At 39.6% G+C, this 16,716-nt stretch overlaps 1 protein-coding gene across 3 annotated transcripts in view; it reads right to left on the bottom strand.

Moving 5' to 3' along the window:
• Nucleotides 1-1,443: 1,443 nt before the first annotated feature.
• Nucleotides 1,444-16,716, bottom strand: part of Tmem19 (transmembrane protein 19) — a 35,095-nt gene continuing 19,822 nt past the window's right edge. For all 3 annotated transcript variants that reach the window (XM_023716326.1, XM_023716327.1, XM_004632171.2), the window contains 4 exons: nucleotides 10,836-10,973; nucleotides 10,140-10,394; nucleotides 5,410-5,619; nucleotides 1,444-3,594 (listed from right to left, as the gene is read on the bottom strand). In XM_023716326.1, coding sequence (XP_023572094.1) covers nucleotides 3,431-3,594; nucleotides 5,410-5,619; nucleotides 10,140-10,394; nucleotides 10,836-10,973 — 767 coding nt within the window. In that variant the 3' untranslated portion in view covers nucleotides 1,444-3,430. The remainder of the gene's footprint in view (nucleotides 3,595-5,409; nucleotides 5,620-10,139; nucleotides 10,395-10,835; nucleotides 10,974-16,716) is intronic.

The following is a 16,716-nucleotide window of genomic DNA, read 5'->3' as shown; positions in this document are numbered from 1 at the left end:
GCAAACCAGACATGCCCTAAAGGCATTTCGAGCCTCCAAAAAAAAAAAAAAAAAAAAAAAAATCCCAAAAAAAAAAAAAAAAACCAAACAAAAAACCCTACACTAGTTTTACCCCACTGTAACTGGTGAAGATACTTTGCATGATTCATTTTTGGTGAACTGGTTACTATTTATTTTATGGCCTAATGTGGAATTTGCCCCGGAGAATGTTCCACAAGCACTAGAAAAGGCATAATTTACTCTTGTTGGGACAGAGTGTTCTGTACATGTGTCATGTCCATTTTACTTAATTGTTAATAAGGTATTTTATAAAGAAAAAGAATATATTTTAAAAAATGAGTAGGGTTAAAGGGAGGGCTGGGAATAGGGGAAATAAGCCAAGTTATATCACATACAACTACAAATTCTCTACAATAAATGTGATCATTGTGTAGCTCTAGAATGTACCAATAAAATCTGATTTAAAAATAAAATGATGGGGGAGTAGATGGGGAAAAGGGGAAGTAATTCCTAGATATTGTTTACTTTAAGGTTTCTGTCTTGATTTATAGAAGAAGTGCATTTGATCATAGACTTAAGCATTTAAAATTAATAGTGTGTGTGTGTTTGTGTGTATGTGTGTGTATAGGTGGTACTTGGGATCAAACCCAGAACCTCAAGCATACAAGGGAAGTACTCCACCACTTAGCTGTATTCTCAATTATGTATATGTATTTTAATAAAACATATTTTATATACTTAAACATTTAAAATTATTTTAACAAAAACTAAAAACACTTATCATCTTAAGAGATAAAACATTTTGCTGTATAGTCTTTCAATCTTTTTTGCACATTTTTCTTGAATTTAAGCACCAACTTAAGGCAGCAAAAAAAAAAGTACTAAAAACAAATTTGTTAATTTTTGAGAAGTATGTTAAAATACACCTGCAACAAATATTACGTAAAAATATCCTAAATTTTTATCAGTAATTACTTTAAAGAAGGTAAGGAAAGGACGAAGGTTGTTAAGAGGACAAAGACTATTTTAGCTTTATCTCATTAAATAAAAAAAGATTCTATTAAGTTTCTAAAATTTGAAAAATTTTAATTCCAAAACATATTTATGTTTTCAAGTAAATGATTCTAAGGCATCATTTCTCTGAAGTTTTAATAATACAATGATTGCACCAATCTCAGAGTGGTCCCAGTGAGTATTTCTGTTACAAGAATGAATCTCTAGGAAAAGTTATGTTAGGATAACACACACACACACACACACACACAGAAAAATAGACAGAAAGACAGACAGAGACAGAGACAGAGACAGAGACATGAATGATTTGGTGAGGCAGCTACAGGATACTGGATAATTAACAGAAGTGCTTAATCCATAAAGACAAGCAACCGACAGTGCTGATGCTAACAGGCTTTATCTCTAAAAATGCAAAGCCCCAGTTTTTAAAAGTTTCTGTTAGATGCAGAGCTTTGGGATATTCTGGTTTGGTATTTAAACATTAAGGTCTACCAGTTTTCTAGAAATACCCAAATGTGGAGTAGGTCACAGTAAAATCAAAGCATGGCCTTACTTGAAAATATTCAGGTTTACCTGGACTACAAAAAAGTCTTGGCAACAGCGGTTATAAAAACCTCTCACATGATTCTAATGTGCAATGAGACCTTTAAAAAGTTTCAATATCCAGGGTATACTATCCCAGATCAGCTATGTTGTAATTCGGGACATGGAACAATGCGATGGCTGATAGCCACATGGACCTTCAAAGCCTCATGTGGTCATAGAAGGGGAGTTTTGAAGGTGTCTGGATTAGTGTGTGTGAATGTGGATTAAGGGTGCAATAATCGGATTCAGGGCATGGGTAGTGGAGGCCCCACCTGGTATGGGTGGCACCAATCAATAGGCTTGTAGTTTGGGTGGAATACAGAGACCGAAGCGAAGCGTGCTGCTGCTTGTTGCCGTCTGCCCAGCACACCATGGACTATTTCTCTATGATGCCCCTCTGCCATGCTGCCCTGCTTTGGAGCCAGCTGACTATGGACGGCAGTCTCTACAGACCAAGAGCTAAAATACACCTTTCCTCCCTTAACTTGTGGGTGTTAAATATTTTGTCTCAGAAATGAGAAAAGTAACCAAGAGAAATTTGCTGAAATCTGTATCAGAGCTCAGATACAAGTGACTTTTAAAAATTATGTCCACTTTCTATATCCAAAGTTCAAAACCACTAGTTGTAAGCTATTAAGTTAAATGTTTTAAGAATTACGGGTGTAAACTATTTTGTTTTTTTGCTCAAATCAAGTCAGTTCTAGATCATCATTATAGAAAAGTCACCAATAAAGAGTTCTAAACATATCCACTTCAGTGGTAGCTTATTTATGGAATTCTCTCTTGATTTCTTTAAGAATGAAAAAGGGCCAGGGGAAGAAAATACAGAAATTACATGAGAAATATTTAAAATGGCTTTAGTCAAATAATTTGCTCCATGTCAAAATCTTTGCACAATACAGGTAAGTCACAGTGAAGAACAAAGTTGAAAAGCAGAATGCAATCTAGTTGAGGGTTAATGAATGTAAAGGTGAGCACAGCTCAGGTACGGAAAAAGCAATCATGGCACTTTCTAGTAACTTACAAAAACTTAAAAAAGAAAACTGACAACAAGCTTCCAGTGACTCTTTGGTAACTTCAGAATACCATGCTAAAGCAGATTTTTATGTACATTTCAAAGAAAACTAGGAAGTGCACTGAACATGAATTCAAAAGTGTATATCAGGGTGCACATTGTTAAGATAAAATTTGTTCTTTCTTTAGCTACACCGAATATTTTCAAACTTATAATGGTCAAGTAGAAAAGGCATTTATCTTTTGTTATTACTAATTTGGAAGATGGAAGAAAAAATGTGGAGCAGGCCATACAATTCACTAGGGACCAACCTCCACACATTTCAAAATTAGAAGTGGCAAGGCCATGGCAGTTCAGGATACTACACGCAAGCTTCTGTACACACCAGCTTATCTCGAACCACTGAAAACAGAGCAACTGACATAGTGGTGTTTCCCTGTTCCAAAAGACACTTTCACATTTCACCACTTTTAGATCTTACACTGGTTTACAAAAGAAAAACCAAACATATTGACTATGTAGAACTTTCAGTTCAATATGCAACAGAATATAGGAAAAATATTGCTCCGCTGTTTTAAGAAGCTACATTCAGTAGAAGAAAAATATACATAAAATATGCATTTGTTTCTTCCTAGAAAGACATCAGCTGTTACAGGGAGTTGATGGAAGAAAAAAATGTCTGATACCACTACAATGGAATATGAAAGGAGCTGGCATTTACATTTTGGCATTACAACTAGGATTCTTAGGATGAAACTTAGAATAGCAAATTTAGCTGCACTCAACCAGTTCCAACCTTTGGAAATTAAGTAAAGTTCACTCTCTGGGCCAAAAACCACAAGCTACTGTTGGGAGAAGGAGGGCAGTAAGAATAGAAGAAAACAGATTCACCGCATTGTTATCTAGAATAGGTTTTCCTGATATGTACTTTGCTGTATTGGTTGGACTGTTGACCACCATGCCAGTATTTTCATCCAAGCCTAGAGTGGAAAAGAAACAAACAGAAGATCTGAGTGGCTGATTTAAAACAAGAACAAATTAGCTTTCTTTCTGTAAAGGAGATGATCTTTGAAAGATTATCAGTATCCTGTGAAGTGACCCTGGTAGATACTTCACATGATGAGATATATGGAGCCCCTACTTTAAAAAAGCCTGTTTGAATCAATGAGTCTCAGCGCATCCCAACGCTGTTCTGTCAGTACCTTACTGTTCTAGGAGTAAATGAGAGAACATGAAAAGCTGACAGTATGAACCTGCCAAGTGTGGGCTGTCTTCTTGGTGCTCCTCTCTAACACCAACCTATGAAACCTCTGTGGCAGGACTTGAGTCTGTGACCTCCACACTATACACAAGGCCTGGCGAGGTGTGGGCACCAAAGGAGGCTTTTATGGTTTAAAAGTTTGTGTCCTTCCAAAATTCATGTTAGGATTCAAGGCCCACTGTATTTGCATGAAGCAGGGCCTTTTGGAAATATTCCAATCATGAGGGGACCAACCTTAAAAACAGGTCTACTGCCCTTACAAGAGATCTCCGAAGAGCTGCCTCATGCCTTGCACCTTGTGAGGATGCATACCGAGGTGCATGGGAGCAGAGAGCAAGCCTTCACCATGCCCCACCTGCTGGTGCATTAACTTTGAAATTCCTGTATCCAGAGCTAGGAAGAATAAATCTCTGCTCTTTGTAATTACCTAGCCTATGGCCCTATTTTTAATAGCAGCATGAACAGAAGGCACCCAATGATATGCACAATGAATTAACCTGGTCCTACTGCTTACAGTGTTTCTTTAAACCACTGAATATGTAATATGATTCCCCTCTTAGAGCCTAATGTAGAATAAAACTTATGTTCTTTAAAAAGAAAAGTGGGCTACTGTGTTCTCTCTCAATAGCCTGCTCTCATTCTGCAGAATGTACTTATTTTCTCACGTTTATTTGGCCTAACCTTGCTCTGCAGAACCCGTTCCTTTTACCTTTGATAAATGTAAACCTCTGCTATCGAAGTAAAAAAGAAAAGTGTACTGAGTATGTGGAGTCTCTGACCCTTTAGTGTTAATTAAAACCAGACTGCTTCCTAACGAAACTAAGACATTTTAGAGAACAAACATTCTGATTGGTGGGGAGAGGAGTGAAAGGGGAGGGAGGCTATCGCTGAGTCTGGAGGGCACTAGACCTGCTAGGCTCAGGGGATCCATCTCCAGCCTGACAGCCTGGTATCAACCAACGGAGCAAAGGTGGCTGGCAGTGCGGAGCCAGCATCCATGCGAGGGAATCTGTCAGCATACTGACGGGATGCGAGTGCCTCGGAGGCAAAGCACAGAAAATTTTAGGAAAACTAACTCTACATCTTCCTTCAGAGGCTAAAGCCTCAGCATTGAGCATAGCAAGCACGACTAAGGTCGTAGAAAAGCAGATCATGTTTATATTGTCAAATTAGGTCAGTGATTTATTTATGAAATGGATTTGTAGAAAACAAATGCAACTGAGGTACCTTAAAATGACCTCACCCCAAATACTCCACTTTCCTGACATTAAAAGCAATGGCTTACAAGCAAAAGCATCTGTTCTTTGTGCTACTGTACTCTCCATTCTAATCACTGATCTCAGAACTAACTCTCTTTCAGTTAATTCAACAAGAGAGGGTAAAAACCAAAAATTGTACAAGATACATCGACCTGTCATTTTTGGTCCCTCCGCATCTTGTGTCTTTGGGTTTGTTTTCATTGCTTCAGTTTTTAATTTTCCATTTTTCTTCACCATTTATTAAAAAAATTGTAATAATAAAGTGATGTTCTTACCAGAAAATTGCATTGTTGCTCCTAAATATGAGTCCACAATAGATCCTAGTAATCCAGCTAGACCCCCAAATATAATAATTGGCCACTGAGGAGCAGAAATGTCTAAATCATTCACAAACATCAACTGTGTGAGGAAGTATGTCGTGCCCACGAAAGTTCCACCAAGGAGACTGGAAGCAAGTCCCACCACTGTAACTCCTCCATTGGTCCCTGAAGCAAAACACGCAGCTAGTCATCTGGTTAATGATCAACAGATGTCAACAAGTCAAGGGAAGTGAAAAGCTTGCAGTACTTATTTAAGATTAAAGAAAGGATTCTCTTTCATTTTTAAAATTTTTAACTGACACATACATATCATATATATTTATGGGGTACGATATGACATTTCAATACACATACAATGTAATGTTCAAATAAGGGTAAATGCATCTCTCTCGTCAAATACTTACAATTTCTTTCTTTCTTTTTTTTTGATATTTTAGGCAAGGGTCTACAGGGTTCAGGTCTCACTACTAGATCAGACTCGTGGTGATCCGCCTGTTTACAGCCTCCCAAGAGCTGGGATTACAGGCCAGCGCCACCACGCCCAGTCTTTACAATTTCATTATAGAAAAACACTCAAAAATCCTCTCTCCCAGCCTTTTAGAAATATATACTACATTACTAATACCTCTCATCACCCTACGCTGCAGTATAGTATCAGCAGTTAAACTATAATTTAGTACTTTCCTGATCAACCTTCCAATACCTTGCCCTCTTCTCTGCTCTTCCCAGCTGCTGGTACCCTCACCTCTGTATAATTATTTGTTTTTGCTACAAGGTCTCCCTGCACAGCTCAGGCTTGTAGTGGTCCTCCTGTCTCAGCCTCCCCAGTGATGGCATTATAGGCATGCACCACCACGCCCAGGTTTAGGGCCAGCATGGCAGGAGGTACTAGGGATCAAGTCCAGGTCCTTGCACTTGCCAGGCAGGAGCTTATGCCACCGAGCTATCTCCCCAGCCCAAGGTACCCTCAATTTCAATGAGATAAATTTTGTTAGATTCCATCTGAGTGAGAGAAAGCCATATGTGTTAGAAAGTACTCCTTTTAAAGTAATATCAAGACCACAGACTACTTAGAAAAGCGTGATTTTGCTCTTAAATAACTCTTGAATTCTAAGCAGCAAAACAGAATGGTTAGTGATGACATACCTTTTTTTTTTTCATTTATATATTTATTTGTGTGTGTGTGTGTGTATGTGGCCAGCTCAGCCCACCAGGGGGCGGGGCTGGCTGGCATGTGGTGCTGGTGGATTGAACCGCGGTCCCTGCGCTTCGCTAAGCTTGCTCTAAGTAGGTGCTTTAGACCACTGAGCCATCTCACCAGCCCCCAGACTTACTTTTGTGTATCTTGTTTCCTTGTTCACAGGACGAAAAAAAACCATGATTATTATGAGTACTAAGCAGTGATCCATGTAAAACTGTCAGAACAATGTTTGGCATAGGAAGTACTACAAATATGTTAGCTATTGTAAAAATGATGAAGAGGAAGAAAAAGGGAAGATGACTGTGAAGTAGGAGAAGAGAACTGGGAAGGAAATAAGGGTAAGAGGAAGATGCCAATGAAAAATGTAACAGTAGTTGAGAGTAGTGATGGACAAATTAGACATACAGCGGCTCCTGGTATCCAGCACTGTCTACACAACCCAAAACCCATGGATGCTCAAGTTTCTGAGACAATGTGCTGTAGTATTTGTACACCATCTACACATATCCTACCAGCCACATACTTTAAATCATCCCTAGATTACTTACAATTCTAACATGATGTGAATAACTATTACATGGTACAGGGAATGTTACACCACATATACAGATTTAGCCCTAACTCTCCTACAGCTGTGGATGGGCATTCTGGAGGTGGCTGGGCCTAGGGTGTGTGACACTTTAAGGATGTGAGATGGCTCAGTGGAATAAGTGCTTGCCTGGCAAGTTCGGGGACCTGAGTTCAATCCCCAGTTCCACAAAAAAAAAAAAAAAAAAAAAAGGATGTGATGCGGGCTTAAAGGTGTGTACCTCAAGCATGTGTGCTGGACAAAATATAAGGGACAGAGCAAAGGCTTGCTGTTGCTGCTGTTTCTGCTGCTGCTGCCACTGCTTGCTGCTCTGTTGCCTTCTGCCTGTGCTGTTCTGCTGTAGACTGTCTCTCCTCTGCAATGTCCCCTGCCACATATCCCTGCTTTGGAACTGGCTAAGGACCGAAATCTCTACAAGCTCTGGGCCAAATGATACACCTTTCTTCCTTTAACTTTGGGTGTTGGCTACTTTGTCTCAGAAATGAGAAAAGTAACTAAGACACAGCTTGTAAGTGTTTAGTACCGGTGCTCTTGGAAGGCTATAAACAGGCAGATCACTATGAGTCTGATCTAGTAGTGAGACCCTGAACACTCTGTAGACCCTTCCCCCACCCCCCAAAAAAAAATTACATATGGTGGGCCCTTGACTTATGCCTGGCTTCATCTATGAACAACTTGGGTTATGATCAGAATTTTAGGTTTAACTTAAGACCAAACTCTTGAGTTATGATGCAAATGCCAGCTGCTTCTATGATTGTAGACAAAGACTAGGGGGGCCAGGGAGATGGCTCAGTGGAATCAGCACTTTCCTAGCAAGTGTAAGGGTCTGAGTTCAATCCCCAGTTCCGCCAAAAAAATCCCCAAAAAACCAAAGACTTGCAAGCCCAGAAAAGAGTATGGAAGCATCGGTCTGAACTCAGACATGGGTGTTTGTGCACATGGTTCTGGTCAGTGCCTCACATAATTACTATGATCACTGCTATCAAAATTTAATAACCCAATAAATAAATAAACAAATTAGTTTGGAAAAAAAATTAATAACCCAAAAAGCTAGAAAAGAAGCTAAGGACAGAAGGGAAAACAAAGAAAGCAGTAACAATAGAAAAGAACAGTTTTAAAGACAAAGACAGATACAACCTTAGGCCACCTTTTGGTTTTAAAAAGGATGAGACCTAGAACCAGAAGGTCCTCGAAGGCTAAACTCTTCCAAGGACAAAGCCAGGTTTCTGATGTTCTCATGGAAAGGGACTCTCCTTCCAAACAATTACCGCCTTCCATTTCATCCTACCTTCCTGTAAGCCAAAGATTTCTACTTAAATGGCGAGTTTGGCAGGAAATTGTTTTTGGTACAGTATGTACATTTTATATATTTCTGGTAATTTTGGAAAATTATTGGTATTTTTGGTAAATTATGCATTGTGGAGGACCACTTAAGCAGCTCTCCTGAAAAAAGAGTGATTGCCTCCATTTTGGCTGAACCTGACCCTATTTCCTTGTATTGATATGTACGGTGCTGGCTAGGACTTCTCTTTATCCTTTCAATTTCAATTGCCTTAAGCAATGTATACTGGTCTAGGTGAAAGCAGCTGGTAGTAGTTTCTGAAGGCAGCACCTGTGTTTCTTTGATAACCCACACCTGCTGCTCTTTAATGTGAGCCGGGTTGAGACAGGATGAAGAGCCAGTGCTCCATGCTGCTGGCTGGGATGGAGCCTCGAGAATAGAAGCTTCCTGGGGCTTGAAAGATCACACATCAGAGCCGAAGCACCAGACCCAGAAACCTTAGAAACTATCTCAATAGCATAATGCAGATTACTCTCTCTGCATATCCTCTCTGCATATGGCAGACGTAAATGCAGGCCACCTACCTAGCTCAGCTCACAGGACTCATCTACTTCCCACAATTCTCAGTCATTCCTTCTCAATCCACTCCTCCTCCACTGAATAAAACCTGGATGTGGCCCTGGGTCAGCCTGTTTGTTCCAGAAAGCCATCTTCGTGGCTGGACTTAGGGCCCTCTGGCTCCCCAATAATTATAAATATGTTTTAGTGTCTTTACTTTTGCTGTGGGTTGCACTGGGAGTGGTAGATTGGAATTAATTTGTTGGGATTCCAATAATGTATCTTTTGGGATTATATATATATTGACTTTTTGGACTGAGACAAGAACCAGGAGGGGATTCCAACAATGCCCATTATACAACCTTTTTTATTATGAAAAGGACAGTGAAGGGGTGCTTTGGGATGTTCCGAATGCATTATGGGTATTTCTGGGAAAAACAGTCTTGACTTACAACCAACTTGAGTTATAAATGAATTAATTCACTGATCCATCACAAATGAATTGAGTTTGTAAGTCAAGGATCCACTGTACTAAGTTTTTTTTTTTTAATACTTTTTTTTTAAATTTATTTATTTATTGTGTGTGTGTGGCCAGCTCAGCCCACCAGGGGGCGCGGCTGGCTGGCATGTGGTGCTGGGGATTGAACCGTGGTCCCTGTGCTTTTGCCAAGCTTGTTCCAAGTAGGTGCTTTAGACCACTGAGCCATCTCACCAGCCCTGTACTAAGTTTTTGAAAAATACTGTATTTCTTTTTTAGGTTTTTTTCTTTTTTCAGAACCAGGGATTGAACTTAGGCCCTCTTTTTTAGTTTTTGTTGCCTGGTAGGTCTGTGGGCTAATCTCCATGTTTCTTTAGGTCTAGGTCTATCTCTAATTTATCTAGGCCTTGCTAACATTTCCTACAAATACTTACTATCACCAATTTAACACTCAGAGCGATTTTTCAATTAAAGAGACCAAATAAAATTCTGCAAAGGCTCTAAAATAAGAAATACACCAAATTAAGGAGGCTTTCTTTGATTTTATTTTTTAAAAAAATCCAAAATCAGGACTTACCAACTGGAACCCTCTCCCAGGTTGTAATCAGCCGCGGCTGCCATTTACTCAGAACTGGGGCAACTTCTGAAGCCCAGGTGTCTCCGGCGGAGCAGGCCAGGGCAGCCAAGAGCGACAAGCACATCCAGGAAGCAGTATGTTGCTTGGAAAAGTCGATGGGCATCTCCCCGGGGCCGTTTTCTATCATGTAGAGCAGGGCGAGCTCCGTGGGCACGGCCCCATTGCAGAACACCTGAACCCAATTCCTTTGCCCTCCTGGGCCCAAGCAGACAAAAAGACAAATTTTTGCTCCTCAGAAGGAAAATCACGTAGTGATAGAAACTTGTGGTTTAAGGTTTAAGAAAAATCAGTCAAAAATTTTTAAGACTCAAGGTGGTAGGGCACCTTGGCCCACATTTCCTACCATTACTAATAAATTTAAAATAATGATACTAACATTCTGTTGTTTTCTCCTAGACTATAGTAGGCCACAAAGTCATTCTCAAATAAAATTTACCTGTTTTAGCAGTTTAATCAACGGTTTTGGTTAAAAACTTATGATAGTATGAAATGGTTCACCAGTTTGATTAATGTCAAATGAATCTAATCTTACCTTATTTTTTTTTTTTTTTTGTGGAATGGGGGCTTGAACTCAGGACTGTGCATTTGCCAGGCAAATGCTTATTCTACTGAGCTATTTCCCCAGCCTAATCTTACCTTCTTTATATTCTGAATCTATTCGCTTCTTTGCTTGTCCTTTCCATTTAGTGAGTTTTGAAGAAGAAAGAAAAAACATCAGCAAAGATGTAAAAAAGCTGAAATTTGCAATGGTTAGGATAAATCCAACCACGAGCCCTGAAAGAAACAAACATGGAATTAGAATTAATCCATACATGAATGAACTGTTATTTTTCAGGTATTTGCACATTATACATCTAATGCACATTTTCAAAACGTGTGTATTTTACTGTTTTTTTTTTTAATTTATTTATTTATTTATTTTGTGTGTGTGTGTGTGTGGCCAGCTCAGCCCACCAGGGGGCGGGGCTGGCTGGCATGGGGTGCTGGGGATTGAACTGCGGTCGCTGTGCTTTTGCTTAGCTTAGCTTGTTCTAAGTAGGTGCTTTAGACCACTGAGCCATCTCACCAGCCTCCTGTATTTTACTGTTAATATCAAGCAGTATACTCAATGTTAAACTGGCTAAAGTGATAAGATAGTTTTTTACCATATTTTGATCTCTCAAATTCCCACCCCCTTGCACCCCGGAACTGGGGATGGAACTCAGGGACCTTGTGCTTGCCAGGCAGGTGCTTATGCCACTGAGCTACCTCCTTAGATTCTATTTTAGACACTTTTTCTAATCAAGTTACATACAAGAATAGCATTGTTTAATTACTGAACAACATATACAATACACACTAACTAGATGACTGAGGATTTTCAAACTAACCATATCCTTTTGTGGAAAAGGAGGTTGCATTTTTAAGTTTCTATCTTTTTACATTCTCCTCCCATAATATATAAAGTAGAATTCTATTATATAACAAAGTATATATAAAATAATACAATGATATAAAGTAATATTTTACTACTCATTTAATAAATCTCACATAGACGTTATTAAGTGAGAATTGGGAGGCAGGTTTCTGCTTCCATAATGACCCTTTCCGTTCTAAGAATCTTTCCAAGATTCTTCTAAAGGTGCTCAATTACTAGCATTTTACTTTAGTGCATTCTCATAGTGATCACAGGTATCAGTAATATGGCATAAACCGGCAATGTTTCATCTGTGGAATCAGTCTCGAGTTTATACTCCAGCTTCTCCACTTGCCTGTGTATGACTTGATTCTTTCAGATACAATTCTTTTTATATTTTCATTTTTATTACTATGTGTTTGCAGTATATAATGATTTTAATCATCATGGGGAGGTGGTGCATGTACATATCGTAATTCTTATTGAAGACTTAATTTTGCATTGGTGAAATAAGACTAATTGTTGTATCACTAACTTATTGTCAAGGTGATAAGGTTATTCTTGTAATATGCCTATTATACTACTCAAAATAAAAGATGCCCTTATTAATGTCAATGGTTTTAACAGCAACAGTTCTGGTAGCAAAAGCTCAATAGCAGTAATATAAATGTTACAGTATTACTATCGAATTTATAAATTGTTCAATTAACTTTTTCTTCCTGTTTTTTCTTTTTTCTTTTCTTTTTTTTTTTTTTTTAGACAGGGTTTTACTATGTATGTAATTCATGTTTGTCTCAAATACACAGCAATTACTCTGCCTCGGCCTCCCCAGTACCAGGATTATAGGTATGTGTCACTGTGCCAGGCTCAACTGATTTTTAAAACATTACAAAAGTAATTCCAAGATATTTGAGGGAAGTCAAAACATATGGAAGTATACAAAGTGAAAGGCAAAGTGTCTCCCAAACTATTAACAGTTTATTCTCATCCTTAAATTCAAAACAGAATGGTCCTAAAACGATCTAAATTGAGATTTTACAAAACCCACCTATATCCCTTTTTATTCCAATCAACTTAAAATTCTACAGAAAGCAATCAGTGTTAATACTGTTGACAGCTTTAGACTGAGGAAATGAATTTAACACATGCTTTAAAGACACGGCTTCCTCACGTAGCTTAAAACATGCTGGAAGTTTTGGCAAATCTCTGCTATGTCTGAATTTTTAGATTAGGAGCAGCTGTCTCCAGCTCATTCTAGTTCACCTTCCTTCCACATTTCATGAATCTCTATCACTGATAAGGGGTTCGTATATATAAGAAGAATGCTGCAGTGAGCTTGAAGACTTAAGGATAATACTGCTTTCTTTTTGCGCCTAAGGCAGGTAAATTCCATACTCAACAGGTGCCAACTAAGACTACAAGAGCACCACTGATAGATGTCTGGTAGTGGGAATTAGACCCAAAATTCCTGCTAAGGCAGCCTGAGTACAAATGGGGAGGTAGGACTAAAACTGGTCATCTAATGAATTCATATCTAATCTATGATTCTGTATGTATTCTACCTATAGAAAACAAAAAACAAACATGGGCATCAAAAGGATATTGGCTAGTCTCAAATGCAGAAAATGAAGGCTAGAAGCAAAACAGAGAGGTTAGCACCCTGCTGACCACCACCAAGGGAGGGGACACTTTGACCTGTGGACCTGCACTACTGTTTCTCAGACTTTATATTTATCCAAGCTAACTTCTAATTATAATCTTGCCTTCTCGCTTGGCCTGAACCCAAGAACTGGGCATGTCTGAACAGTAAGCAATGCTTGTATTCCAGTCTGCCTGGTCGGTCCACCTTTTATCAGATTAATAAAGTGGCACTCTGGCTTATAATCAATTCCTTGTGATAATAAGCAACATTCATCTAGTTTTCTTGGCTTTGATCAACTCTGGTTACCTGAAAAAGTGAAGTTTTTACTTTAGAAAGACAACACCAGATCTTAACTAGAGTTGACTCTTGGAATTTTGAATCAATTTAAACTTGCCAAGTCAAAAACTTAATAAAAAACTGTCCATGTTAACAAGTTTAAGGAAAAACTTTCAGTAACTAGAGAGAACTGTCAACAACGGGAAGAATACTTCTTTGGAGTGAATTACCTGACCTGAACTGTGCTTCACACTTTGCAGGCACTCTTCCCACACACCCTGCCTGTGTGACCCTCTCCTCTTTTGGGGGACACTCTCTCCAGAAGATGCCTCTGGCCTGGCCTTTAAGCGCTGCTCCATTCCTCCTCCCCTGTTCTATCAACACTGGAATGTGTTCCTATGTTATGAAGGACTCTGAACACCTGGACTTTCTAGAAAGGTCTGTTACTCTTAGTCATGAATCCCAAGCACACCAAAAGCATATGGCGAACCTTAGTAAATTTCTTATGACTGTGAATTGTAGGGATGGAAGGGACACAACAATAGGAACTGACGGTGATAGACTACAGCTGTCAAGACACTGTGCTAGGCATTTAACATGGATGGTGGCTCACAATAGCTGAGTGCTAGACTTCTCCTTTTATGGAGAGGAATTACAACACTGAGCCTAACAGTCATCCACCAGTCATACTCCCAACTACTATAATACACTCTGAATCAGCATTACATTTTCCTATTACTTCTTTATTTGTTTTTTCGAGACAGTCTTGCCATGTAGTCCAGGCTGGCCTCAAACTTGCAGCAATCCTCCAGCCTCAGCTTCCTAAGTGCTAGGATTACAGGTGTGTACCACCACACTTGGCTCCAGTTTCTTATTCCTAAGGAAAGAAAAGTCCCAGACATTGCCTGGCAAGTGCAAACTCCTACATCCAGTTCTTGGTGAAGAAGGAGGAGAAGGAGAAGGAGAAGGAGGAAGAGGAGGAGGAGGAGGAAGAGGAGAAAGAGGAAGAGGAGGAACAGGAGGAGGAGGAGGAGGAACAGGGGGAGAGGGAGGGGGAGGAGAAGAAGTAGTAGTAGCAGTAGTCGTCGTCGTCCCAAACAATCATTTCATAGAATGAAACGGTTAGGAAAGCAGCCAAGGCTTTACAATTAATGTACATCTGGTTCCTGTGCATCTATTTTTAGCCAGCACTATCCAAAGCACCTAAGACACAGAAACGTAAGATACACTTAGTCTCTAGGAGTTTATAATTTATTAGTTATCCTTTATTCTCAAGTGGATCAAACAGCATATTATAGTATCAGAATACTTTTTTTGTTCTATTTTTATTTTTGTATTTTAGGGAAGGGTCTACAGGGTGTTCAGGGTCTCACTACTAGATCAGACTTCTAGTGATCCGCCTGTTTACAGCCTCCCAAGAGCTGGGATTACAGGTGTGCACCACCACGCCCAGTCTCAATTGCTGTCTCAGCGCACCCTGGGAGTCGGGCCAGCAAGGCAGGTCTGGGGATTGAACCCCTGAGCCTCAACTGAGCTATTTGGCTGGCCCTTTTTTTTTTTTTATTTTTTTTTTTTTTTTGAGACAGGGTCTTGATCAAGCTGGCCTGTATAGACAAGGCAGGCTTTAAACTCACAGCAATCTTTCTGCGTCAGTCTCCCAATGCTGGGATTACAAGTGTTTACCACCACCAAGGCCGGCCTCAGTACTTCTAGAAACATATGTATTATAGTTTTGGTACCTGGCTTTAGAACTTCCACTGTTTGCCTGCATCACATTTGATAATATCTACTGATTAGGGTAGCAGCAAAGGAAAGGCTTCATCAGGTTTGAATACTATTCAATATGAGTAATTCAGTATTAAGAATCCCTGAACCACATATTGGCATAGCTTTCACTCAAGCAAGCTACGCCAATCTACAGCAGAACCCATGTGTTTGTATTTCTGTCAGGAACATGCTTCTCGGGCCGGAGATAGCTCAGCGGCATAAGCACCTGCCTATCAAGCGCAAGGTACTGAGCTTGATCCCTAGACCACAAAAATATGGAATATGCTTCTCTCGGATTGCTTGGCTTTTTCAGAACTCAGCTCTAAATTACACTGTTAGAGGAAAACATCTGATGCTTATCTATAAATGAATGGTCCATATCAACCACTATACACACTTGATATTTTAATTTTTTTCACAAACTCCATCATTCTTTGAGAACTTACAGATTTTATTTACTTGTTATCTATTGGCTTTAAAGAACTAATTTCCATGAGAACTGAAACCCTCTCTGCTCAGAGCAGTAGCCCTTGCTTCTAGTGGGGCAAACAAGTACGTGCTCAGTAAATATTTGCCTAATTCAGTTCTGAAAAACTAATCTATAATACCTAAGTTTGAACTTCTCCATTTGAGATTACTACCAGTAATTTCCAAGATGTATTCTTTCCAACTGTTTCTCTATTTTACACAGAGGAGGAATGCTTCAACACTTTTGCTAGTAGGAGACTAATCTTCCACCTAAAAGAGAAATGTAATCAAGGTCCTCAAAAGTAACTTACTTCTTTTGGGTCCCCCTTTCCAAGATGACAAAAAAAAGAAGGAACAACGGTTATGCCAAAAAGGGCCCTGGTCACGTGCAGCCTGTTCACTGCACAAACTGCGCCCAGTGAGTACCCAAGGATAAGACCATTAAGAAGTTTGTCATTCAGAACACAGTGGAGGCTGCCGCAGTCAGGGACATTTCCAAAGCAAGTGTCCTCGATGGTTAAGTGCTTTCCAAGCTGTATGTGAAGCTGCATTACTGTGTGAGCTGTGCCTTCACAGCAAAGTGGTCAGAAATAGATCTCGTGAAGCCCGTAAGGACCGAACTCCTCCACCCCGATTTAGACCTGCTGGTGTTGCCCCACGACCTCCACCAAAGCCCACGTAAGGGGAGCTGGGGCTTAATGGACTGAAGAAAACTCTTGAGAAAGAAATAATAAAATCAATGTTATACTTTAAAAAAAAAACCTACTTTAAATCAATTACAAAGTTACATTTCTATGACTTACTGAAAGTGTATGTTCCTGAAATTCTGACGAAATGGGAATGTTGACCAATGTATAACTTCACCAATGTCTAAAATACATAACACTGGGGGCCATCGAAATAGCTCAGTGGTCTAAAGCACCTGCTGAGGCCAGCTTAGGCAAGCACGGGGACTGTAGTCTGATCCC

This window comes from Octodon degus, unplaced genomic scaffold (assembly GCF_000260255.1).
Source record: "Octodon degus isolate 3935 unplaced genomic scaffold, OctDeg1.0 scaffold00047, whole genome shotgun sequence".
NCBI lineage: Eukaryota > Metazoa > Chordata > Mammalia > Rodentia > Octodontidae > Octodon > Octodon degus.
The sequence above is the reverse complement of the archived record's forward strand: the minus strand, read 5'-3'. Positions and strand labels throughout refer to the sequence as shown.